Below are 25,038 nucleotides of genomic sequence, written 5' to 3' on the forward strand. Positions count from 1 at the left end.
ACCCCTCGCCCCGCCTGCGGGCCGGGCCTGCCCGCGCACCGAGGGCGCCTGCGCTCCGCTGGGTGAAGAGTGGCGGGAGTAATGCCGTGAGCGCTGGTGCCTGGCAAGCCGTCGGCTCCATCCCGCCCCCGGCAACCGCCATGTCCCGCTTTTTCCAGGCGCTTCGCCGCGGCGCCAGCGTCCAGGCGGCGAGTCCGGGCGTAGAGGAGGCGGACGTTCACCGGTGGGGTCTGACAGGTCAGCGGGCCGCCCGACCCGGGGCTGCCGGGGGGAAGTGGGAGCGGAGGGAGTGGTAACGCGCGTCGCGGGGTCGGTTTCCGTGCGAGGATGGCGGGAGGCGACAGAGGGGCCCTGTGTTAGCAGCCTTAGTGCCTGAAATAAATCAAAGTATAAATGAAAGTGGCTCTTGGACGTGTAAAAGTGCGCTACAGCTGCTGCACGGAGTGGTATTGCCGTACTCGCTGCTCCATGCAAACCTTCCCCAGGTCAGTCGTGCGCCCATCGGCTTTGCAGCTAAGTGTGAGCTTAGGCCCGGGACTTGGCTCCCTGGGCCCGGCTTTTACCCGTGCGGTGTCCCAGTGCAGCCTTAGACACCTCTGTGCTTCCGGAGCTGATCCACAGGGCAACGTCTGTCTGCCCCAGCGTGCATTGGTGTTGAGTGTGAATGTTTTTGAAGTGCTCTTCACTACCCGAAGGGTAGATGTTAAAGTGGAGTGCCCAGGCTATCCATCCTGCTTGCACGTTTTCCTTAGCCGCAGGTAGCCCTTATTTCAGTCCCCCTGCCAATTTGGGTTTGTGTTTCCTGCGGGCTGGTGAGTTACTTCACCCACTCAACAGTGTCCCCAGGGATGAGAGGGTGGCAATGGTGCAACGTTATTAACAACACACAGCGCTTGAGTGTGGGTACAGGGAAGGATCTTGAGAACTCCTACTTGACTTGTTTGGTGGGGTTTTTTTGACATATTGTGCCCTATAATAAGGATTGCAATGGTGGTAGTAGCTACAGTGACCTACAGTTCAGGTCTGCCCTAGTTTAAGTGCAGGAAAGCTGCATAACGTCTTGTGGAGAAATGATTATTATACAATAGTAGATAGACTGTTACTGGTAGCCTAAAGCGTGTCCCTGGATCTAGTATTTATATATTTTAAAAAGTGGCTGGAGCTGAAAATCAAGCTGTCTTTTAGGAATGCAAAGTAGCAGATTAAATATCAGATTAGGTTCCTTGTACAGGCTTTTGTAATGACCTGGGGCGTTTTTGTGGGTACAAGTTCCTGAATATACTTTAATGGGTTTACTGTAACACTGGTGTCTCTGTTCTCCAGCAGGGTAAACCAGTTTCTGCTGAAAACTTTTCTCACAAGGCTGCTGTTTGGGAAGGCCTGGTTGCGCAGGACCCATTTCTGGTGGCTTCAAGGTCTAATTGTGTATGGAGTGTATTGGATAACTATGTAAATATAACAAATTTCTTTTATTCCCAGGCATTAAGCTTCGTCCCTATCAAATAGAAGGTGTAAACTGGCTGGTGCAATGCTACGAAGTCCAGCATGGCTGTATCCTGGGTGATGAGATGGGTCTTGGGAAGACTTGCCAGGTGTGTTGTCTTCTTCTGGAAAATGATCTCTGTCTAATTTAGCCCAATGTTTCTCCAGAATGAAAGGAAAATCACCCTAATGATTGGTCAATTACACAGCCCTATCCTGAAGTCCATAGTCAAAAGAGAAAGCTCATTCTTTCATTTCTTAATCACTTTAAATCCCTGTGAGGTCCTGAGTGACACTCCAAAAAGGTTTCAGTGTTTTGTAAAAAGATAAATGGTCATTTTAGATGGACATCTGAATGTGTCATTCATAGTGTGCAGACCTGAAGGGACAATACATAGTTAGTAAAGAGAGGTTGATGTAATTTTGATGAACATGCAGCAGGATGATTTTTGTGTTTGTCAACACAGGGATTAAAATTTACAGGTGTAAATTTTTCAGTGCTGCCTTTTTTTGTTTGGTAGGTTTTTTAATGGGTTTCAGTTTTGTTGGAAAATGAATGTTTGTGCTTTGGTTCAGCTGATAGTATTCAATGGGTCTTAAATAACGAACTGGTAGTTTTAAAAATTATGTATGGTAGATCTTCTTGTTTGTGACTGTGGAGAAAAGTCTTTGGAAGGGGGCTCCAGATAGCAAGGTCACTTTTTTGTCCCTGATGATGGATCTCACTTGACATTCTCTTAGCTGTGTTTAGTGCTAGAGAGCTGGTGGGAACCAGCTAAAAAACTTAAGAGGGAGACAGTTTAGGCAGGTTCAGGTTATTGGGTTTAACCCTTTTCTTATTATTAAAAAAATATTTTTTTTGCCTTTTAGACTATTTCTCTTCTTCTTTATTTGACAAAAAAAGTAACAGACAAAGAGAGATTTCTGATACTTTGTCCTCTGTCTGTTCTGAGCAACTGGAAGGAGGAACTGGAGAGGTAAGTTTCAGTAGTTGTCTGGCTCATCGTATTCTTGCACAGCAAGTTGCAAAGATTCTCTTGAGCTCAGTCCAACAGTTTTCTTCCTTTCAAAAGGAAAAAAAGTAAAATAGGAAGCTACCAAAACAGCAGACCAATGTAAACACCACTTGCAGTTAATGCGTAACCTTTACAATGCTGTGGTATATGTGTGTTGTGGTTTAACCTGAGCTAGCAATACAACCACAATAGCCACTCACTCACCCTCTTCCCCACACCCCCAGTAGGGGAGAGGATCGAAAGGGAAGGAAGAAACTTGGATTGAGATAAACACAGTTTAATAAAATAAGAAAATACTAATACACTACTAGTAAATATATATATGTATATATCAAATAGAAATAAAAGCTACTCAAGGCAATTCCTCACAAACTCCATCCACAACCGAGCAGCCAGTCCCAGCAAGCCAGTCCCCAACACCAAAAAATAAAGAGGAAAAAGGCAGAAAGGCTCAGAGGCCTCGCAAAACAGGAAAAGCTAGACTAAACATCCCACACAGACCTACCCCAGCTACACCCCAGAGAGAACAAGAAATAGCAGAAGACCAAGAGAAAAGGGGAGCAACCCAGAAGAGCAGCTCTCCTTAAATCTGAAGCATGACACTAATGGGATGGAATGCTCTTATTGAACAGTCTGATTATCAGTCAAGCTCTGCCCCATCCACGCCCCCTTCCTCGATGCCTCACACCTGTGAGCAGAGCTCAGAAAGTTCTTGGCACTCAGACCAGAGCAATTAAAAACATTAACTCTGTGCTGGGGTGTTATCTCTTGTTCTCAAACTAAATCCAAATAACGAACATGCTAGCTATGAAAAAGAAAGGCTGACTTTCAGGCCAAATGCCCCCACTAGCTCTGTACTTTTTATTGGTTTGTAATCCGCCATGCTCAGCCTCTCTTAGGCAAAATCTGCTGAAGACAGCCAGGATTCTGTATGATGAAAGGTAAGACCCAGTGTCTTTCTTGGCATGCTCATATGTGCATGCAAAATACATTACATCTGTGCATGCAATCCATCTTCACTGGGGTGCAGTGACTCTGCTGATAGCACATATGCTGTGCCCAGAATGCATACATTAAGATGGAACCCAAAGTTTCCTTTTAAGAGAGAGGGTGTTGGGCAGTGCTGTCTCTTGGCGTCTGAAGTCATCCAGGTTACATTCTGAAGTGAGCTGGCCTTATTTGGATAGACTTGCGGTTGGAATAGTTGGGGGAAAATGCCTCCCTTCATAGATCAGCAGTGAACAGCTACCCAGGAGGAACATTAGGCAGATATCAGTGGTGGAATTAAATGAGGAAGAATTTTAAGATCCCAACTTTTCCTTTGTAGAACTGGTTTTATCTGCTTTTTTGATGAAGAGGATAGATTCTTGAGGCCCTAACTTGGACCTGTTTGCAGCAAACATTGTTTGCCTTTATTTTAGCATGATTTAGGCCAATTCTTTGGTCCCAGCTAGGCAAACTGTGTTCATTCACCTGCTTCTTATGAGCTTTTTCAGTTCAGGATAGCAAATGTGCCATGAGACTGGTTTTCAATCATCTGCCTTGGACTTCAAGACATAGAACAACACAGTTTATTTTGGACTTGTCCAAACCAGAACCAGGAGTTGAGGTGCCAACCTGAGATGCACATCAGTCAGGAAGGGGTTAGATTTTGAGATTCACATGCATCTCATAGGAGGGTAGGGTAGTGGACAGGAGGTTCTCATTATCTGTGCAGTAGGTATGTTTGATAATGGGGTCCAGGGTCATAAACACATGAAAGACCAGGCTCACTGTTTTTGTTCTGTCTTTCTCTTGACAACAGGTTTGCTCCAGGACTTTCCTTCGTGACATACATAGGCAACAAGGAGGAACGACCCAAACTGCAGCAGAACCTGAAAGAACAATCTCACTTCCATGCACTCTTGACAACATATGAGGTACATGATACCTTTGTCTTTTGAAAGGAGGGCTCAGGTTTTTCCTTGCCTTTTCCATTGCTCTGTACCACCCAGCTCATGTCTTGTCCTCTCTACTTGTCTCTAACCTTCCTCGGTGATTTTTCTAGTCTGTAACCCATTTCACCAACTCATCTAAGTTCATGCAGATTTTGTGTCCCTAAGATACTCTAATTCAGTTTTTACTGCACAGCTGTATCACACCTTGAGTAAAGAAAACAGACACATGTCCATCCTTAACTAATGCTAAATGGAAAAAGACAAAGGCATTGTCTTTGTATAACGCCTTACAGACCTTTAATATTTAATAGAAATATACACGTGTTATGTTCATTAAGATTCTATTAATTAAGCAGTGCAAGAACAGTTAGAAAGCATTTGCCTTTTTTGTGCCCTCTTCAGCATGCCCTCCTCAGACAAATCTCTCATTCCTGGACTGCAAAATGGTGAGATTCCTGTTGCAATTGATAGGACTTTGGGCAGAATCCGATCAGAGGTCTCCTAAGAAGGTTCTGTCCCGCTGTAAATGGAACCAACCAGAGTAGGGTTTCTTCCTTGGTCACTGCTTTGGACTTGGCATGATCTGGTGCTTAGTTATCTGGAGTGGGAAAAAGCCCTTATTTTTCTGTTATGAGTCCCGCTTGGGTGTTACTTCATACCAACACTTTGGTTTTATTTTAACAATCTCTTAACAAACACATGAACTTGAAATTTGATTAAAAGAGTCTCTTACAGCTTGTTCCGACCCCCTCCTCCTCTTCTGATCTTCCTTTGCCTTTTTGCTTTCCTTCTCTTTAAGTATTTTATGGTCTCTTCCCACTGGGAGCTGTGTGACCTGTGCTGACAACGCTGAACCTGCATCTTTTTCCATGTTGCACAAGTGGGAGTGGGTAGCAGTGATAACCCTTGTCCTAAATGGGATAAATGGAGGTGCTCATTCTGAAGCAAGTCCAAGAAGGCAATTGTCTGTATTGAAATATTCACTTAGCTAGGATTTTTTCTTGTCTCTGCTGCTTTTAATGATAAAATTCTGTGCTTTTTAAGGATTTCTCTTGAGTGACCTGATTTCTCTTCCTATGAATCTGAAGTTGGGCAAGCAATGTCTGCACTTTGGGATACTATTAGGCTGATGTAATATCTTAGAGTAACCCATTGAAGCGTATGTTTGGTTAGAGTGCAAAAGACTGCGATGCTGAAGGTGTGTGGTGTTTCTTACTGAGTGAGAATCATATGAAAAATTTACAGAAGTGAAGAGCATTTATGATGTGTGTAAATTTTCATTAATTCTCTGAGGTTCTACTTCTGGTGTGTTGCCAGACAAGTGTTAAAAGGTAGGATCACAACAGCCTGTTGTTACAACAGCTGTCATGTTGCTTCCCTTAGGTAGTAAGTGGTTTCATTCCACTCTGCTCTGTTCCACTATAGTTTGTAAATAGACAAAAAGATGTTCTGTTTCTTAACTGGTATATTAACTTCTCATGAATCACAGTTCATTTCTTTTCATTGCAGATTTGTCTGAAAGATGCAGCATTTCTAAAATCGTGAGTCTGGTTTTAGTTTTTTAAAATTTAATTCTGCATGTCTGTCGGTGACTCCTTAAGCGTATGTTTGTATGTGTGTGAGATCCCATGCTTGTTTCACAAGAGCCAAGGGTGTTCTTTGCTTGTGATTAGAGCTTTTGCCTTTGCCAGATTTCAGTGAAGAATCTTTAATGTCAACTAAGGTGTATGTGAACTTCCCCCAAGGACAGTTTTCAAGCCAGCTAATGCAAAATAATATGATACATAGTGGCTTATAGCAGTATACTAAATATCAGTTCAGAAGACTGATATTTAGAACAGAGGAGATCTCTCAAAGATTCAGATTGTAAAGGTATTAGATGCAAAATTTACTGAAATTGACCTGCATTATACTATAGTGATCATATGGTAATACCATATCCTGAAGTTTATTGCCTTCTGCCACCAGTCATAACTGTGGAGGGTTTATGGAGCATTATGCTTTCTAGCAAGACTGATTATACAGCTGAAGATCAGCCTGCAGGAAGTATTGTCATGGTCATGCAGGATTTTACAGAAGCCGACAGTTGAAGTGGGCAGGAATTTTCATATCTTTTAGCAACAGTGCCAATGCCTTGCAATAGTGGTTAGGTGCTGTGTCACATTCTGGGGACAACCAGAGGTCATGAATGGCTCAGGATCTTTGTAGAAGCAGAAGCCCAGTGGCCCCCACTGACAGAATTTTGGACCTCAGGACTAGTCAGGCCCACTATGGGTGCCTTGTTGTCTTTCTGCAAAGCACCTGCCCTTGGCCACAGGTGGAAACAGAAAGTTGTGCTCAATGAATGCCCTGTGGTAGAAGCCAGGCCTTATGAAAGGTAGCCATGGCCATACTGTCCTTACAGTTTCATATAATGTCCTGTGCTGCTGCATATGATCCTGCTTATTTTGCAGCTTAGCCACGGGATGTAGTACCTAGGGAGAGCACGTAACTAGCTCTAGTATCATACAAATGTCATCTCCAGTGCAATTTCCTACTTGTAAGGTTAGCACATAACCTCAAAGCCATGCCTTCAAGTTTGTTTTTTTTTTTTGCCCTCTAGTATTCCTTCTGGAAAAAGTGTCTGCTAATCATTTGTACCTTATTCTCTGTAGGAGCTCTTTTTAAAGGCGGGTCAGAGTTACCAGATGTCTCACCACCACCATTCCTTATAAGCAGTGTAACAACACAAATGAGTTGAGCAAGAGCCCTGTTCTAATGTAATGTGGAGAGATTCAGTTGCTGAGCTTGTAGAATAAGAAAAATGACATTTTACTGTCCTGGCAGTATAAAACCACTCTTAAAAAGCAAAGAAGGGGAATCAAAGGACACAGAAGAGATGTGAGGAGAATGTAGATCCCTGTGATTCCAGCCCTTATATTCTACTAGGAAGAGAAGTGTGTGGGTGAGAAAAGCTGGAGGGTCATGCTTTCCCTCTCTTGCCTGCCCATCAACCAGTCTTAGCCATATGGAAATCACTCTGTGATGTGGGAGTTGAAACCCTAGTGGTAAGCAGGCACAAACACTGAGGGCTGAAAAGATCTGGGGTTTAAATTAAGCCTAGTGAATCTACTAGGTCACCAGTGATTCTGCAGCATCCTTGATGCATATAGCTGTATAAAGTCCAGGACGTGCTGAAGCTTCTGTCTTGGGTGATTTGCAAAAAGCTCTTAATCACTTTGCCATCACTACCTGATCGTAGTTGCTGGGCTTTTGCACAGGTGCAAGGGCCTAGTTTCACATCTCTTGTTGCAAATTGTGGACCTCCTTAAATGTTTGACTAACTTGTGCTTATGTCATTTTCCCCGTAGAAATGGGGGTGGAGAGAGAAGGAACAAATTCAAGTGAATTTACTTAGTTTTGATTTCAGAAAACCTCATCCAGACTACAGTTAAGAAGCTGAGTTGGTTCTTGAAAAAACAGTACTTGTGAATTCCTCCCACTCTGCTTGTGATGTTTGCTTGGTTCATGGCATAGGACCATCTCAAGTTCAGCCAAGCAGTGCCACTGCTTATTTCAGTGTTTTAGCACTGACCAGAATGAATTGTCTGCCCCTAACTGAAAATGGTATTTTTTCAGCTTTAACTGGGCTGCCTTGGTTGTAGATGAAGCTCACAGACTGAAAAATCAAAGTTCTCTGCTTTACAAGACGCTTTCTGAGGTAAAATAACTCCTGCATCTTTTAGTGTCTAAAGCCTCTTTTCTCTTCAATATAGCATATAGATTCTCCGTTCCTCTGAGTATTTATTAAGCTCTGGGCCACAACCAGTTGCCATCAGAGCTGGTGAACAGATTCCCATATTTAGTGTTAGACAGATTAAGGCCTGTCGAGTTGGCTTTTCATGGGCAGTATTGAGAGCTTATCTCGCATTTTGACTCACATTTGGGCTTGACATATTGGAGTAATTTGAGAGACCAAAAAAATGTAAAGCAGCCATACATAGTGCCCCACCACAGCTGTGCTACTGAAGTGGTAGAAATCTGACTGACCTAAGACAATATAAAGCAACAAGAGTCTTATCTCCAGCTCTGGGAGAGTGAAGGAACGCTTGCCTGGTTCATGGGACATCCAGTCGTGAACTATTGACTTCCATTGTCCCATTTACTGGAGCCATCCTTTTTAATTTAAATTGTTCTGGCTTCCAGAGCACCCTGTCAAAGTACAACGGATGCCTGATTGAAGGCTACACTTCTTGTCATGGCAGTGAAACATGGGCATTAAGTCTGGGCTCACATCATCAACAAAGAAGTACAGCATTTTGAAAAATACTTTTTTAATAAATTCCTGGAAGTCTTATATCTTCTGAATGTATTGCCCATGGTGTCTGTATTTCAGGAGCTTTGGTTGTAGTCACAAAGAAATGGGCATCATGTACCTTAGCTCTCCTCCAAACGTATTTTCTATCACCAGTCTTGTGAGAAGACTTGTGTTTTTTCACAGTTAACCATATTCCCCAAGTCTCTTTACAAGGATTGCTGTAAGCAACTCGGGCTTGTGTTTGCCAGTTTGCCAGTTAGCCAGCAAATAGAAATGGAACATAGTCTTTTACAGTTTCATTTCACTGTCCTATTCCAACAGCATTTTCCAGTCATCTCATTACCTAACACTGAGCATGCAGTATGTAGGGTGCATGAATCCAAGGATGTTAATGGTGTCTGTTTTGTACTTTGTTCTTATTTTGCCTACACTGTCTTCCTTGCATTGGTGCCATCCTAGTCAGTTTGGTGGAGCTGTTTGACTGTCACACCATACATGGATGGTTTTGGCAGACATTTGCAGCATTCTGTGGGCAGCTCTGTGCCACCTGTCATCTTTATGTTGAGTTTGAGTGGTGTGGGTGGAGCTGTTTATTAAGTAACATTGCAGATATTTTCTCCTAATAATTTTGTTTTGTTGCTGGTTCTTTCAGTTCTCAGTAGGCTTCAGCCTGCTACTCACAGGCACTCCAATCCAGAACAGCCTCCAGGAACTGTACTCATTACTCAGCCTTATTGAGCCTGACATCTTTCCTAGGGAACAAGTGAAAGAGTTTGTTGATTATTACCAAACGATTGAAAAGGAGAGTGAGCCAGGTCAGTAATAAGCAATATTGTACTTGTATCAGAACCAGCTGTTTTCTTGACTAGGAAGCAGACATGTTGTGTCCCCTTTATTTGCCTTTTGTTGTTGTTGTTAATGCTGACTAGCTTTAAAACAAAACCACTGAAAGTAATGATTACTTACCTTAATGTAGCTCTTATATATTTAAAGTATGCAGCTATGTTTTATTTTATCTGTAAAACTGGGCTTGAATCATTTAACTAATAGATGTAAAGTTCCTTATGCATTTATATTGAAAGTGTAGTTGTGAAGGTACTGTATAAATTCCATACATTTAATGCAGTAATCTCCTCTGATTTTTTTTTTTCCCTGCCTCTGCATAGCCAAAGAATTGCACAATCTTCTGCAGCCATTTTTGCTTCGAAGAGTCAAGTCTGAGGTAGCTGCAGAGCTGCCAAAGAAGGTGGAAGTGGTTCTGTACCATGGAATGTCAGCTCTGCAAAGGAAGTACTACAAGGCCATTTTGACGAAAGATCTAGGTAAATGGATTTGAACCCTATCAACTAATTTTAAAAACGACATGAATTCCTTTTGTAAATCAGTGCTCTGTTGTGCTGAAGGAGAAGATACTTTGGCCTGCAGAATATGCATAGAATGAACATGCCAAATTCACTGCTTTGCACTGCTTGATTTGCAGTATTATCTTGCGATAAAATAAGAGATATATTAATATAGAGCTGAGCTGTTGCAGCACTGGGGTGGGTAGCTTCAGGATTCTGCTTTGGGCCAGCCTGTAATTAAAAATACTTATTGCCAGGTAAGCCTGCTCCTATCCCATGTTTTTGTGTTCAGAGTGGTACAGGGAGTTTTGGATCTGTAGGTCTCTACAAATTTTCCAACAGTAGTAATTTACATCAGGGTCTTTTTTTAAAGGCTTGTCCAAAAAATGTGAGAGAAATTTTGTTTGGTCCATGAAAATAGATGTGTTAGTTGTGAGATGGAAATTCAAATGCAGATGTCATATACAGAGAGAGAGATACTTCAGTACTGAAGCTCTGCAGAGCAGCGCTTGGCGCCCAGACATTCCCAGTCACACCCATTGATGGAGTGTGGGCTTTCCTGCTCAGATCCTTTTCTGTGCTTTTTGTTACAGATGCATTTGAAAGTGAAACAGGAAGGAAGGTTACTCTTCAGAATGTCTTAATTCAGCTTCGGAAGTGTGTTGCCCACCCATACCTTTTCAATGGTAAGAAAGTACTCCTCGCTCTTGAAATAGAAATAAGTTTCTTGATTTACACAATGTTTTTCTATTATTGCTTGGCAGTGTAATGCTTAGAAGCAGCAAGTAATAAACAATGTTGTACTCGAATCAGAACCAGCTGTGAGTTTGTGACCAGTTCCAGCATATGACAGTTCATCAATAATGAGGATAAAGTAAGGGGGCTGCGTGAAGTCTGAGTTTCTTACTGCAGCTCTCTGCTTGTTTTCTCATCGATGCATCTACTCTCACAGAAACAATGAAATCAAAATGCTTTTGGGAACTACTGAGGCTGTTTGCATTGTGGGGGTCTGCTTGGCAATAGCTGGCAGTGCAGATACACTGAGGTTGACCACTGAGTTGTTATAACACTTTCATAGTATTATGTCTACTTCTGGAATTCCTTTCTGTTCCAGGTGTTGAGCCAGAACCCTTTGAGATTGGAGAGCATATTGTTGAAGCCAGTGGCAAGCTGTGTCTGTTGGATAAACTCCTTTCATTCTTGCATGCTGGGTATGTCATGTTGGTGTGAGGAAGATAGGGTGGGGTTGACATAAAGAAGTAAACTGGGAAGGCAAACTACCTTCTTTAGCCATATATTGAGCAGATATTCATCACAATGCAAGCACTGCCCTATTTATTGCATGTTACTGACCACTTGAAATAGGTAATTTCACTACAGGGAGCTACATTGGAGGTGGTAGAGGAATCTAAAAGATTTTTGCAGCTTCCCTTTAAACATTTCTCAAAACACTTCACCAAATCTCTCACATGTTCTCGTATTGGGAAAACAACCATCTGACCTGGTATTCAGCATATCTGGTTTGACTGTGGGCTTCCTGAGAATGGCTTCAACATCAGTTGGGTTCATTTGTGCTGCCACATCTGTGTTAGCCTGGGAGACAGAACACACAGCAAATGTGAAAAAGAAATTCGAGTGGACCAAAAACTGAGAATAAGCTGAAACTTCAGCTTTGGGAATGGCATTCAGAACTCCTGGTGCCAGGCTTTGGTGACTTCAAAACCTGGAACCTGAGGACCTTGGGTATTTATGTCCAGCTCTCAGATGGGATACAAATGAAACTGCCGTTTGCATTCTTGTGCGGTCTCTGAAGCTGTGTCTCCTGTGTGACACAAATTCTACTTTCTCTCTTAACTGGGCTGAAATTTCCCTTTGACTACTTCCAAAGGACAGAGCTTCAACAGACCTTGGGAAGTTCTAATGTGGTTATGGAGGTCTTTGTCCTTCTGCTGTACAGCACTTTGTGAGTGGATGCCTCTCCCTTAAATGTCTTTGCCACAGGACCAGCCCTGTGCAAAACCTGGGCTTTGAAACGCCCACTTCTTGCTGTACAGTGAAGTCTGGTTAAACAGAGCACTGAGGCCTACAGCTGAGAAGGAGGAGAGTTGATGTCTCGCTTATACATGATTGTAGGCAGAGTTTGATCTTCGAAGGTCATTTGCTGGAGGAGGAAATGCTCCACTGTCACAGAGCTGTTGATACTATATTTTCCCAGCATCTAAGATGCTTTGTAGTGTGTGATTTGAGAGCAGTCTGGTGCCAGGTCGTGCGGTGAGGAAGACGTCATGACACTAGGTTGAAGCTGAGGATCCTTTTAGACAGGCTTCTTTGGATCCTCACCAGGCTGTATCCAGCCAGCAGCAGAGCTGTGCCAGAACCTTGTCATGTCTCTGTGACTCCAGACTCTAGACATGACAACGGATGATGGCAGATGAGGCCGATTGGTTGCATCTGGATGTGGGGCTGAGAATGTAGTGAGGAAATGGGCCGTGACTCTGTGAGGCTTAGTGTACAGAGATGATGAGGTCTTGCTGTGTAACACTGACTGGTTGAGCTACTGTAACCCCTCTGCCACCCTGTGGAGTGCTGTCACAGTATGTTGAGACTCATGGTGTCTCACGTTCTTCTTCCAGTGGCCACCGTGTCTTGCTCTTCTCTCAGATGACTCAACTGCTTGATATCCTGCAAGACTACATGGACTACAGAGGTATGTTCTGCGTGCTTTGGCAGCAGAGGATTTATCCTCATGATTTCTGCCATATATTATTCCTCTGATTTTGGTTCATCTGCCTGGGATTGAGAAAGGACTGTGATTAGAATTTATTGTTTCTTAGTAGACAGAAACCATATTCTTGCAGTGGCTCTGTAAATTGTAGGGTCTTGAGTTCAGCTCTTTGCTATGTTACCATCTGCCTGTAATGAGCTGGCACTTAAATGTTGTTCTTGAAAGTAGTTTCAGCTTTGGTTCTTCAATAAAATGGAGCTAACAGATGGCAGGGTAGCAATATGTCATTATATACCTGTGTTCAATTATGGGCCTGAGTCCTGAAGTAATTGCACTGACGGCACTAGGCTTGCTCTAGATTCAGTTTGTCCAGCACAAAATGCAAATGGGGCCACATTCATACCAGGAAATTAATTTTTGATTAAAACTGTTGCTGGCTGTGGGGCACCGACATGTCTGCAAGGGCAGGTTGGATCAGACCATTTTTGGCAAGGTTGCCACAATGTTCTTGGGACATTTTCTTTTGTTTCAATCCACATGGCTCCATGCCTACTTAGGATTTCCTATGAAAGAGGCTTTTGTTTGGTGTTTATGGTTTTGGACAACTAATAATGCAGGATAAAGCCAAATGTAGGGCCATATCCCATACTGCTTGCTCACAGGAAAGTGCACATTAAAGGAGTTTGCATAAGGAGGATCCAACGGTTGTTGGCGTGTTTTGTGGGGCCAACAGCCAGCACTACATAGTCTGAAACGGGACTGCGTGCTAACGTTCTTTTACTTTGGCTCTGAATTTTCCTGCTGTGTTTCCAAGCAGTAAATTAAATGCGAAGGGTCTCTATTTCAGTATCAGCTAAATTACCCTTTGCCGACAGTCAATCTGGAAGTCAAGGTCACTACTTCATTCTATATGAGATTTAACTAGGAAAGAATGAAGGAGTTGACGGCAATAAAATGAGAATCAAGGCAGGAGGATTTAGCATAAAAAGATTCAGGACAGCAGTGAGACAATAGCAAATGAGGCAAGAGGGTAAGAGCATAGACAGAATTTCAGAAACATACATGTTGCTTGTTTGAAAAGGCTATAGCTACGAGCGGCTGGATGGTTCTGTCAGGGGTGAAGAGAGACACCTTGCCATTAAGAACTTTGGTCAACAGCCCATCTTTATCTTCTTGCTGAGCACCAGAGCAGGTAAGTAAGGAAAGGAGAGACAAACAACCCATCTTGTTTCTGCACTCTTCTTTTCCTCTCTCTGGCAGGATTTTGGGGAGTTCTGAATCCTGCAGAGCCTGTTCATGTGGGGGATTTTTCAGTGAGACAAGACACATCCTGAACTTGGGTCTCTCAGCTAGGACATCTGGTTTCTTTGCTTTTCTTTCAGCAGCTGGTGCCAAGATACTTTTTATATTGCAGCCACTTGAGTTACTTTTTTAATTCCAAGTCCCATAATGCCTGTCTCTGTGCCAGGTTGAGCTTAAGGAGTTTTACTAGCATCTTATTTCTGCAAGCACCAGACTTCAGGCAGGAACAGACTTCCTTTAAGTAAGCTGGTGGAATCGCTTCACGAGTTCGCTGAACATGGACATGCTCTCTAGCTGGCAGACAGACTGACATGAGAGCATTTTATTCTCCTGAGACGGTGGAGAACACCATGGGACTGCATCTCTGCTTCTTCCCCTCTTAGCTCCTCAGGCAGATCTGTGTCTACAGTTTCAAACCTCCCTGTCTCTCTATTCAAGCAAGTGCAGAGGCAGGCGTGTTTCCAGAGGAGGGTTTCACACTGCTTCGTCTCAGGCATCAAACTTGAACTCAGTTTTGCTTTGGGCTTCTGATCAGGCTTTCCTGGGTGAGCTTGGCTCCAGTGATGCTGCAGTGCATTCAGGGGAGTACACGGAGAGACTGAAGAGAAGCACCTAATGCTGGATGGCAGGAATAAGTGTGTCTCTCACCACAGTGCCTGAACTCTCCCTGCCCTTGTCAGTGAGGCTCAGAGTTGTTTTTTACTATGGTTTTTTTTACTCTTCTATGTCTGTCCAAAGAATTTCGTATTCAACTGGGAACAGTAATTCCATCACTGTTAGGGACAGAGATTTGAGGTGCATGGCTGTCTCCACATGCAGGTATGTTCTGGTTACTGTGAAGAGGTACTTGGCATGACCTGAAAGAAATGTAAGGCAGCAGGCTCTCCCTTCTTTAGCTACAGTATGTAGTCACAATAACGGATATTGTAAAATATGTAATTAACTGTATTTTTTTTCTTTTAATTCCATGAGAGCCCATGCTCTAACCTCAAAAACTTTAAGTCATATTAATACCTAGGCTCTGCTTATTGTACGGTTGAGCCTGGTGTTTTCCACTGCTTCAGCAGTGTATTTCCTAGTTGATTCTGTGCTGCAACTAAGTCATGACTTGAGCAGTCTCTTGTAGCCTCGGTGAAGGCAGTCCTTGCTGGGTTAATCTGCCTGTCAGCTGAAGAATAGCCATGTTCAACGGTCTTGACAAGCAGTGCTCTTCGTGTTGGCTCACTTGCACCCTATTTTATTTTTTTACTGTATTGCACCGAACAGCTTGGGTTTGGGCTGTTGCAGAAAGCTGGAAGTGGGCAACGGAAGACCTACCCACCTTTTTAGACCCTTATGAGACTTAGATTTGGGGTTGAGAGATAGTTTGAATTAGAGTTGATCAGATTTGACAGAACCTTGCATAGCATAAATTCTCAATCTTCTCCTTTATTTTCTGCTGGTGACATATTTTGTGACCTTCTTTGTAGGCGGCGTTGGCATGAACCTGACAGCAGCAGATACAGTTATTTTTACTGACAGTGATTTTAACCCGCAAAATGACTTGCAAGCAATAGCAAGAGCTCACCGGATTGGGCAGCACAAGTGAGAAATGTTGCTACTTCTGGTTTGGTTGTTGATTCTCTCGGTCTCTCAGTATTGCTTTCCCTGTCCATAAGAAACGGAGGGTTACAGTACAGTAAATTGAAGAATAATGAAGGAGAGCAGGGAGGATTTTATGTCTTTGTTTTTCTGTTGCAGCCTTGTGCAGTCTTGTCCTTGTCATGCATTTAGGGTGGGAGCTTTGTTGATTTGGAGGCGGAGAGGGAATCTGGAGGTTTGCCTGCCCTTTTACACTGAGGATTTCTCCTCTGTCGAGAAGTGATTGTATCAGCATTACATTTCTGCTGATTATTTTTGTTGATTTTGTTCTTGCCTTTTTTTCCTTACCAAAGGAGTGGGTGAAGGGATAGTGCACTATGCAAGGAAACAGCTTTAGTGCACATCAAAAAAAAGAAGAAAATAATAAGAATTTTCTTAAACTTTTCAAGGCCTGTAAAAATTATCCGCCTGATTGGGCGAGATACAGTTGAAGAAATAATCTACCGAAGAGCTGCTTCTAAGCTCCGGCTGACAAATGCCATTGTAGAAGGGGGTCAGTTTGCCCTGGGAGCACCCAAGCCTCCGGCAGCACCAGAGTTACAGGTAAAATAGAGCTCTATCCTCAGTTTGACTCCGGTAATGTCTTTAGGAATGTTCAAAAGTGTTTCTATCTTTATGTGTGATATGAACCTAGCCAAACACTTCTGTTTGGGGGGAGATGTACATTGACTTACCAGCTTTTGCATATCTTAGGCACCAAAATGATATCACAGGTCCAGACGAGATCTTACGTTTGCAGACAGTTTTTACAATTTTGAGGCACATCCATTGTTGCAAAAGGGTGTCTTTTCTTGGAGAACAGGGGAAGGCAGAACCTCTCCTTGTTTTACTTGTTTATTTTTAATTTTAATAAGTCGAAAGTGGAAGCTGACTCATTGTTTCTAGAACTTATCTGCTATTCTCTCACAAACAGACCTGATGATAAGTACTTAGTCAGCTTTGGGTTGCTGGTCTGAAACTTGGTCAACCTTCTGTGGACCTATTGGTAAATATAGTGTCTCGGGAGTCAGGGCATGATTTAGAATTGTGACCTGAAAGCTGAGGTTTGCGCTAAGGACTTGGGTTGAAAACCTCAAGCAAAGTGACATTTAGGGTAGAACATCCCCTATATGCAACTAAACCTAGGAGAGGTTTGGAATTAGTGTATCTTTTCCCCTGCCAACTCCCCTCCCAGCCCTGTCAGCATGTATCTCAGCAATTACAGTTTCCGTGGGAGAACTGGAACTGAGCCCGTAGGAAATTCCATGATGATGTTTTTCTCCCCATGGATTTTTGTGGTATTTAAGCTTTTGTTTTAAAGGAGTTGGGGGCAAAACCAAGCCTGTTCTTTCTGCCTATTGAAGACAGCTGCTTGAATTCAGTCAGTAGAATGCTATTTTGTCATTTAGCCGGGAACAAAAGTGATCGTTCAAGTCTGGATGAGTTTATGTTTGAGGGAGATATGTTATGGGGCCTGCCCCATCAGGTGTTGGGAGAACCAGACGTGTTAAAGCATAAGTATTTTGACAGGTAACGTTAAGGCTTGGATTTCTGTGCTTGCACATCCTTTGCATTTAAGCCTGAGAAGCCTGAGACACCGGGATTGACATGCAATTAGGAGATATTAATACTGAACTTCCCCTTCTCTTTGTTTAAAGCTGAGTGAAATCTTGAAATTTGGCTTGGATAAATTGCTCTCCTCTGAGGGGAGCACTGTACAGGATGTGGAGCTAGAAAACATCCTTGGAGAGACAAAAGGAGGGAAATGGGTAATGGATGTTGTGCTGCCACTTGAACAAGAGAGTGAAGAGGAGGATACAGAGAGTAAGTTAAGAATCTAAATACCTATGAAATGCATGTCACCTGGGTGCTGGTAGAGAAATTTTCTCAGGCAAGCGTGGTATTTCTCAGTCAACAAGAAGAACAGTGGACTTAAGTATGTGACTTGGATTTTGTTTGTGGCCTTATTTCTGGGCTTTTATTGGTCTTTTTCTTTGTTTTTGTGTCTTTATTTGCCTGTTTGAACACTAATGGTAACAATACTTGCCCAGTTTTGGTGGCTGGGGGGCTGAATTCATGTGCTTCAAATATTTTGAGACTTAAGATGAAATTAATGAGAAAAGGGGAAGTATTCAAATTGTAGCTGCTGTTTTTCCCACAAAGAATCTTTAAGATATATCTATAGTTTTAGAGATGTAACAGTAACTGAGATATAACAATAACTTAAGGAAAGTCTACATAGCAGGTGTTTTGTATTTATCTCCAAACAAGAGATTATTTGCCATGAAAATCACAGGTTGAAATGACCTTAAAAAATTCCAAAATGTGAGATTAGAAATGCAGAGTCATGGTGTCTAAACAACTAGAACAAACCCACTTTGTCTTCAGTACTCCAACTTCCAGTCCAAATGTCACACAATTCTGGTTCATTTTTTATAGCCCAATACTACACGAGAATAAATTCTAAGGATACTTCCCTTCTTCTAATGTCATGGTGAGAAAGACTGAATTTCTGTTTTGAGTACAAAGTGACACGTAAATATAGATCTGTGACTGAAGCAGAAATATGGCCCAGGAGGTTAGGGATTGTCCATCCTGCAGCAGTTGCTGGCAACAAGTAATTATTTGCTGAGACTTAGCAAAGAGTGGTATTTTCTGTTGGTAATTTAGCGAGGAGCATCAGGGGCACACTGTGTAAAAGTTATTGGGGAAAATAGCTCACTTGATGAGCAGTTACTCTGGGTTGCCAGAGTTATGTGCTTTTATTTTGTTTGGGAGCTCCAAAGAAAATGTTTGCTATCCATTTAAAAGAGTTGCTTGTAACTAGATAGCGCAGCTGAATTAATTTGCTACTGGCAAAGATGGAATGACCAAAGAGAACAATGGTGGAGCCACAACCTCAAATAGTTAATTGACTGAAATAGGAAAAAAGGTTCTTTGCCAGAATAAATGACTTAAATGAAAAGCTTTTGCCTAAGGAAGTAAATTTTGATTCTGTTGTTTCTATATGATGCTGACATGTTATACAAAAAATATGATGAGACTGAACAACTTCTTCTGCTGAGTGTAGAACAGTGTTACAGAGAAGCCAAATTTCTTTCACTGTATACTTAGGTGTTAGTGGCTTTCAGTTACTTTTAAAACATTTTAATTGTGTTTTAAAGATCACATGTATGTGTACGAAGGCAAAGATTATTCAAAAGAACCCAGCAGAGAAGACAAAAAAGCATTTGATCAGCTTTTGGATCTTCAGAAAGCCTTGACTGAAGAGACCAGTAAAGAAGGGAGAGCTCTCCGGAACAAAGCAAATGTAAGACAAAAGACATGACAAGGCACATGATGGTCTTTCATTTGCTTGTGGAAAATGAGGCTGACAGTTTTCTCTCTTTACCTACAGCTTGCAGAAGGAATGTTAAAAGATCTGGATGTCAATGTGGCTCTTCTAATCTGAGGGCTTGACAATTCAGTAATTCTGATAACAAATCAGAGATATCATGTGCAGGGCTCTAATAAAAACTTAGGTCGCAAAACCACATATTATGGGACAATTGGGATCTGATGATTAAGGTCTGTGAACAAGTACACAAATGGGAAAGGAATGTAGGTTAAGGCAGATACCAGATATGGCTTAGAGATGAGCAGTTTGTTTCCATGGTGCTTCTTTCTTTCTCCAGACCCTTCTCACAGGCCTCCGGGAACAGTCAACCAGGAGAAAGCACTTGTTGAGCGCAGAGGAACTGGAGGCTAGGAAGAAGAAGCGCCAAGAAGCAGCAGCAAAGAGAGCAAGGCTCATAGAGGAAAGGAAGAAGGCAAAAGCAGAGGCGGAACACAAGAAAAAGTATGGTTTGTGTACTGTATCTACTACTTGTAAGCTGATGTCTGTTATCGTCTACTCTAGAAATGTGTGTCTGATTGACAAAAAAAGTTGTGGTCTGTATCCACTCTGGCAGGTGTGGCTGGGGATGAGGGAAGGAGATGATAAAATGGCTCTGGCCACCCTCACGAGAGAGTTAATTTCATACATCACGATGTTTCTGTCTGTGTGTGTTCAAACTGCGTAACATAAGGATGTGAAGGTGGAAAAAAAGGCTTGAGCCCCTAGCAAGGTTCTTTTCCTCTGAATATACTGCCTGACTTCACATCTAATTTAATTCATAGAGACTGGCCTGAGCAGGAACCCCATGTCTGAATGTACAGTGAGCTTGTGGGAGAAGCTTTCTGAAATGTCACATTTGCCCCCCTAATTATTGGCCTGGCTTCTGTGGCTCTGTGGCATATGTCTTAACTTACTCCGCCTTGTTTCCTAGATGTTCTTCCTTTTCACCACTCTGAGTAGCTCCTTGCCCTTTGTCATATGGTCACTTTTTCCATGCCTGCAGTTGGCTTATCACACTGGCATGTGGCTCTTAATATCACAGATAGCAACTGTGGTAAACTTGGTTCTGGTCTAACATAGGGGAGGGAGCAGAGGTAAGGCAGGTCTGGGTCTCCTGTATTTCACTGCAAAGATCTAAACCAATGTGCATCCCCCCAACTCTTATTTTCATTGAACATCATCATCTTTTGTTTCAGGATGGCCTGGTGGGAGGCAAATCATTACACGTCTACCTGCCTTCCTTCAGAGGAAAGTGAATCTGAGGAGCCGTTTGAGGAGGATAAGGCTGGGCTGAATGTGGATTTGGAGTACAAAGATGCAGACCTGAACTGTATCAAGTACGTCATGGGAGATGTCACCCACCCCAAAGCAGAAGAGGAGGATGCCATCATTGTCCACTGCCTAGGTACAACTTATAACAAGGGGAATGTGGATGGGTGAGGTGGGAAAGGGGGCTGAATCATCCCTACTAGCTCAGTAGTTTCTAATTCCCATCCAGACTGAAATAATTTGGATTTGAGTGGTTTTTATCTTGAGGCAATACAGACTCTACTCCACCATGTGCAACCCACACAAGTACTAGCAAGGTGTACATGGGTCTTTTCATGCCCTCTCTGGATTTATGGGTGGGTCTCTTGAAAGGTGCCCGTGTGGCCTGAAATTGTATGCCTGTGGCCAAATGGACGTAGTACCTCCTGAGTTGAGGGCCTTTTCTTCATCCCTGGTAAGATGTAGGGATTGAACTGAGATATTGAAATAATTTCCTTTATACAGTCAGCAGAGACACACATTTCCAGAGGCTGAGGTCACAGCTGCTCTCTCTTGGTGCTTGTCTCTCAACACTGACAGTACAGCAGCTCTAGGCTAGTCTCCTAATTTAAGGACACTGAAGCTGAGGGAGAGAAATTCAGGTTACAGCTTTCCTCCTGGATCAGTCTTGGAGCTGCTCTCTGGCCAGGGCTGTAGCAGAACATTTTAAGATGCTCTGGCTTATGTTAAACTCAGCACAAAAATTCGTGTTTCAAGTAGAAATGCCAAGTAAAAGACTGCAAGTAACAAGCACCTAGTTGTGGGAAGCCCAAGGCACCGATGTGGAGACATAGTAGTGCATGCTCTATACACCTATATGCATATATGTAAGGATACCAACAGGTTTATATGCTCAGAGCCACGGTTAGTGCTTGTTTGGGCATTGTTGGTGGACAATAAGAGTGAAATTCTTCCTGCAGAGTTTTTCAGGGAACTGTCAGAAGTTTGTTTTTCTCAAAGGCTGAAGTTTATCCTCCAGGATGGTCCCTTCAGTACCAGCTGACTTCAGTTTGTGTGTCATTCTCCTATCTGCTTTTGATAACCATTTGTACAGAGTAGGTCCTTTTCCTGCAGGGGTGGTCTTCAGCCTTACTTTCTAAAAGGAGTGTAACTTGTCATTTCATTGTAGATGACTCTGGCCGTTGGGGAAGGGGTGGATTATTTACAGCTCTGGAGGCTCGTTCTGATCAGCCAAAGAAAATATATGAGATGGCAGGAAAGATGAAAGGTAAGAGATTAAAATATGACCTTAGGCCAAGGTACTTGAAAGAGCTGAAATCCCACTGATGTTGCAGGACTGTAGTGCCTGGATACCTTCATACTCATGTTTTTTTGTCTTTCTCTAGATATGTGCATCCCTAGTTCTGAAAGTAGTAATATAGCCAGTGCTTTGACTTGACTTGTTATGAGTCTGAGAACTCTGCATAGGGGCTGGTCATTTGGATCCATGCTAGAAGACATTTAAAAAAAAAAAAAAGAAAAAGAAAAAGAAGAAAAAACCAAACTCGTTCATTATTCACGGGATGTTTTTCACTATATAAGAAAGAGCCCTTTATCTTCTGTCAAAGTTCTTTTAAGAATGATGAAAGTCACCTCAGGCAGTATTCAGCCTTTGGTTCTCTCCAAGCACTGACCTTCTCCTGAGCATGTATTAGCAGTTTTGAGATACCTGCAGTTGGTAAGGAATGCACATCTTGCTGAAAGGTGGATCTGTTTTTTTCTATTTTCCTGGGAGATGCTTTCTTCTTGTTCCCAGTGTCTCTTCATTTGTGGTCTTTAACTGGGATGTGTGTGTATCTTGGGTGGGGTAACATCAGTCTTGTTTGCCTGGGCAAAGGGACTGACTCTGCTGAAAACATCATGAGGAGACAAAGAAAGCCAAAGAGAATACAGAATGTGACAGTGAAATCACTGCTGCATTGATTCACGGTTGACTCTTCAGGACTGATTTTTTTTCGTGTTGTTCTCTTCTTGTTTTCTGGACAGACCTGGAGTTAGGAGGAACTCTGCTGTTCCCGATTGATGATAAAAAATCCAAGAGAAAAGGCCAAGACTTGGTGAGGATGTGAAGCTCCTTTTTGTCTTGCTCTGTCCATGTGTTTTTAAAGCTGTGTGAAATGAATGTTATGTTCTTTTCCCAATAATAATGGTACTGAATACAGAACAGGGCTAAGTTGCAGTTAAACATTAGAGAAAAGGAAATATTTTTCTCATTTATTAAAGCTAATAGTAATGTGGTTTTCTAGCAGCTGTCACTGTGTCTCTTAGTGCTGTATATAGACTCCATTTCATGTTTTTGTGTGTTTTCTCCTTAGCTGGCCTTGATTGTAGCTCAACACCGGGATCGGTCCAACAACTTGTCTGGCATTAAGCTGTCTGCTTTGGAAAAGGGCCTGAAGAAGATTTATTTAGCAGCCAAGAAAAGGAATGGTAAGTGTTTGTGCAGTAGAACAGTGAATCTTAACACGTGTGATTGCACCTAAAGATGATGACCAGTTTCCACCTCTCCTGTACTGTTTTTTCTGAAGTGAAGTAAGAGTGAGATCCCCATGGCAGATATGTTGTATTCCAATCTATTTATTCTGTTCTTGTTGGGTAGCTTGAAGTCTTTATCTACATCGCTTTCTATATGTGTATCTTGTCCTAAGGAATGTGCGCTCTCTGTTCCCTCCTTCTCAGCAACAGTTCATCTTCCACGTATTGGGTACGCAACAAAAGGTTTCAACTGGTATGGTACCGAACGACTCATCCAAAAGTACTTGGCAACGCGGGGTATCCCCACTCTTATGTATCCTTTTGCAGTATGTTTTATTTGGTTCACAATCTAATATTGAAACGATCCCCTAAATATCTTGGTAGGTGCAAAGCAAGCAAGCAAGGCCGGGCACAGATGCTGCAGTCCAGCTGGAAACTCGTTTTATCTGACTTTGTTCTCATCCAGGTACTCATTGCACAATGAGGACTTAGTGTCTTGGGTGATAATGACCAATTAGTGTGACTCAGTATGCCTGTCAGAATTTGTTGGGACTAGATGCTGGTCTTCTGTTGACAGCCATCAACTTACCTGTATGTGCCACCTCTGTGGAGCAGATGCCTGGAATTTCAGAATAATGGAAGTGACTCAAAGTAGCAAATGTGAAAAAAAACATTACAAAGTACCACACAAATGATAACTTGCTTCCTTGGCTCAACATGGTGGAGTTGGTGCGTGTTAGGACAGGCTTTTTTAACAAAACAGCTCATTGTTTTCACCTTACAGAAAATAAAACAGAGGTTTACAAGGAGGTTCTGTTTTGTCACTTCTCTAGGAATACATATGTTTGCTATACTGCCACTGCCAGTAATTCTATGAAAATGAAAACCTGAAACAAAGACAATAGTATTCAGAGCATTCTGCCTCTTTCCTTGGTGAATCTCTTAGTGGACGTGTTGTCTGGCACTCCTTGACGCTTAACAGCATTTCCTTAACACTTCTTGTTAGATACTATTTCCCTAGGAATAAAGGCTCTTCTGCTTCACAACCATATTCATCTTCAATGACAGTCTCAAAGCCATGAAGATGTAGTAATTCCGTTGAGAAATGTGAAAAAGCCAAGGATCTTTTCAACATCGCTCAGTCAGTCTGTATGCATCCACTTCAGAAACATGGTTTACACAGCCATTATTTGCTCCTCTATCTCTCTGCCTTCACTGGGCAGAACACTTACATGTTGTTAGTGGCTTTGGAGAGGAGTGAGACTGCTTCAGAGTTCAAAGAGTCTTCAGATAAGGATGTTGGCTCAATCCCAGATCTGTTTTGGAGGTGGAAAATTAAACTTTCACTGATGGTCTGTTATTATCCCTTATATTAAGTTATTGCTAAGGCTTGGAATAAAGTATAGTTTGGCTATATTTTTCCCCTCTTCAAGTCTCATCCCTTGTTTCACTATACCTGTTTCCAATCAGCTTTTTATTGGTTACCTTGGACTGTGTGTACGTGCCCACATAGACATCTCAGTGGAAAGGAAGCTGTCTGCATTAACAACACTGCATGACAACCACAGAAGTTGACTTGCATTTGTTCAAATATACATTTTATCCACATAATCATGTGCTCACAATCTCACAGAATCCTGACCCATATTCTTGGCAAAGGAATGCAAGGCTGCGAAAATTTGAGATTGGCTTTATAAATTACACCTTTCCTTTTCCCACAACTGTTTTTTCATTACACGGTTCTTTGTTGCAGCTGTTGGGCAAAACCAGTTTCTTATTGCTGTCCAAAAAGCTGTGTGAAAGGTTCCATGACCCTTTGATTAACTTCAAGGGAATCTTAATACAGAGTTTTTGATGTTGGCTTTACTATGTTGCAAGTTTTTAGCATTGTTTGCACTGTTGGTTTTAGCATATTTTCTAATTTTGTTTTGTTTTCAGTACAAACAGGCAATAGTAGCTCTCCTAATAAGTGTTTTGACCAGAGAGACTGTGAGGTACCAAACTTAATTCAGTGTAAAGTTCAGCTTCCAATAAGAAGTTACCCCACAAGGAGTGGAAAGTACGTCTTTAAATATCTAATTGCCATTTACACTGCCTCTGCAGCAGCGTCTGGTTACTTAATAATTTCAGGCCTGAAATGACACAGCTCATCACGCA

General features: G+C 42.4%; 1 protein-coding gene across 3 annotated transcripts; it reads left to right on the forward strand.

Moving 5' to 3' along the window:
- The first annotated feature begins 43 nt into the window (after positions 1-43).
- Positions 44-24,297, forward strand: CHD1L (chromodomain helicase DNA binding protein 1 like). 3 transcript variants are annotated; one of them, XM_065829202.2, is made up of 23 exons: positions 46-237; positions 1,480-1,592; positions 2,353-2,459; positions 4,303-4,417; positions 5,945-5,976; positions 8,054-8,135; positions 9,385-9,547; positions 9,899-10,054; positions 10,669-10,761; positions 11,190-11,286; positions 12,709-12,782; positions 13,882-13,992; positions 15,572-15,686; positions 16,133-16,286; positions 17,381-17,546; positions 18,887-19,032; positions 19,397-19,560; positions 20,295-20,503; positions 21,536-21,634; positions 22,393-22,463; positions 22,722-22,836; positions 23,086-23,194; positions 23,888-24,297. In XM_065829202.2, exons 1-23 carry the CDS (start codon positions 141-143, stop codon positions 23,961-23,963), a joined length of 2,664 nt encoding a protein of 887 aa, XP_065685274.1. In that variant the 5' UTR covers positions 46-140; the 3' UTR covers positions 23,964-24,297. The 3 variants fall into 3 exon arrangements, with proteins under 3 accessions (XP_065685275.1, XP_071665447.1, XP_065685274.1); XM_065829203.2 differs by lacking the exon at positions 13,882-13,992 and having other exon boundaries at positions 44-237; XM_071809346.1 differs by lacking the exons at positions 17,381-17,546; positions 18,887-19,032 and having other exon boundaries at positions 44-237.
- The last annotated feature ends 741 nt before the right edge of the window (positions 24,298-25,038 follow it).

Source organism: Patagioenas fasciata, chromosome 1 (assembly GCF_037038585.1).
Source record: "Patagioenas fasciata isolate bPatFas1 chromosome 1, bPatFas1.hap1, whole genome shotgun sequence".
NCBI lineage: Eukaryota > Metazoa > Chordata > Aves > Columbiformes > Columbidae > Patagioenas > Patagioenas fasciata.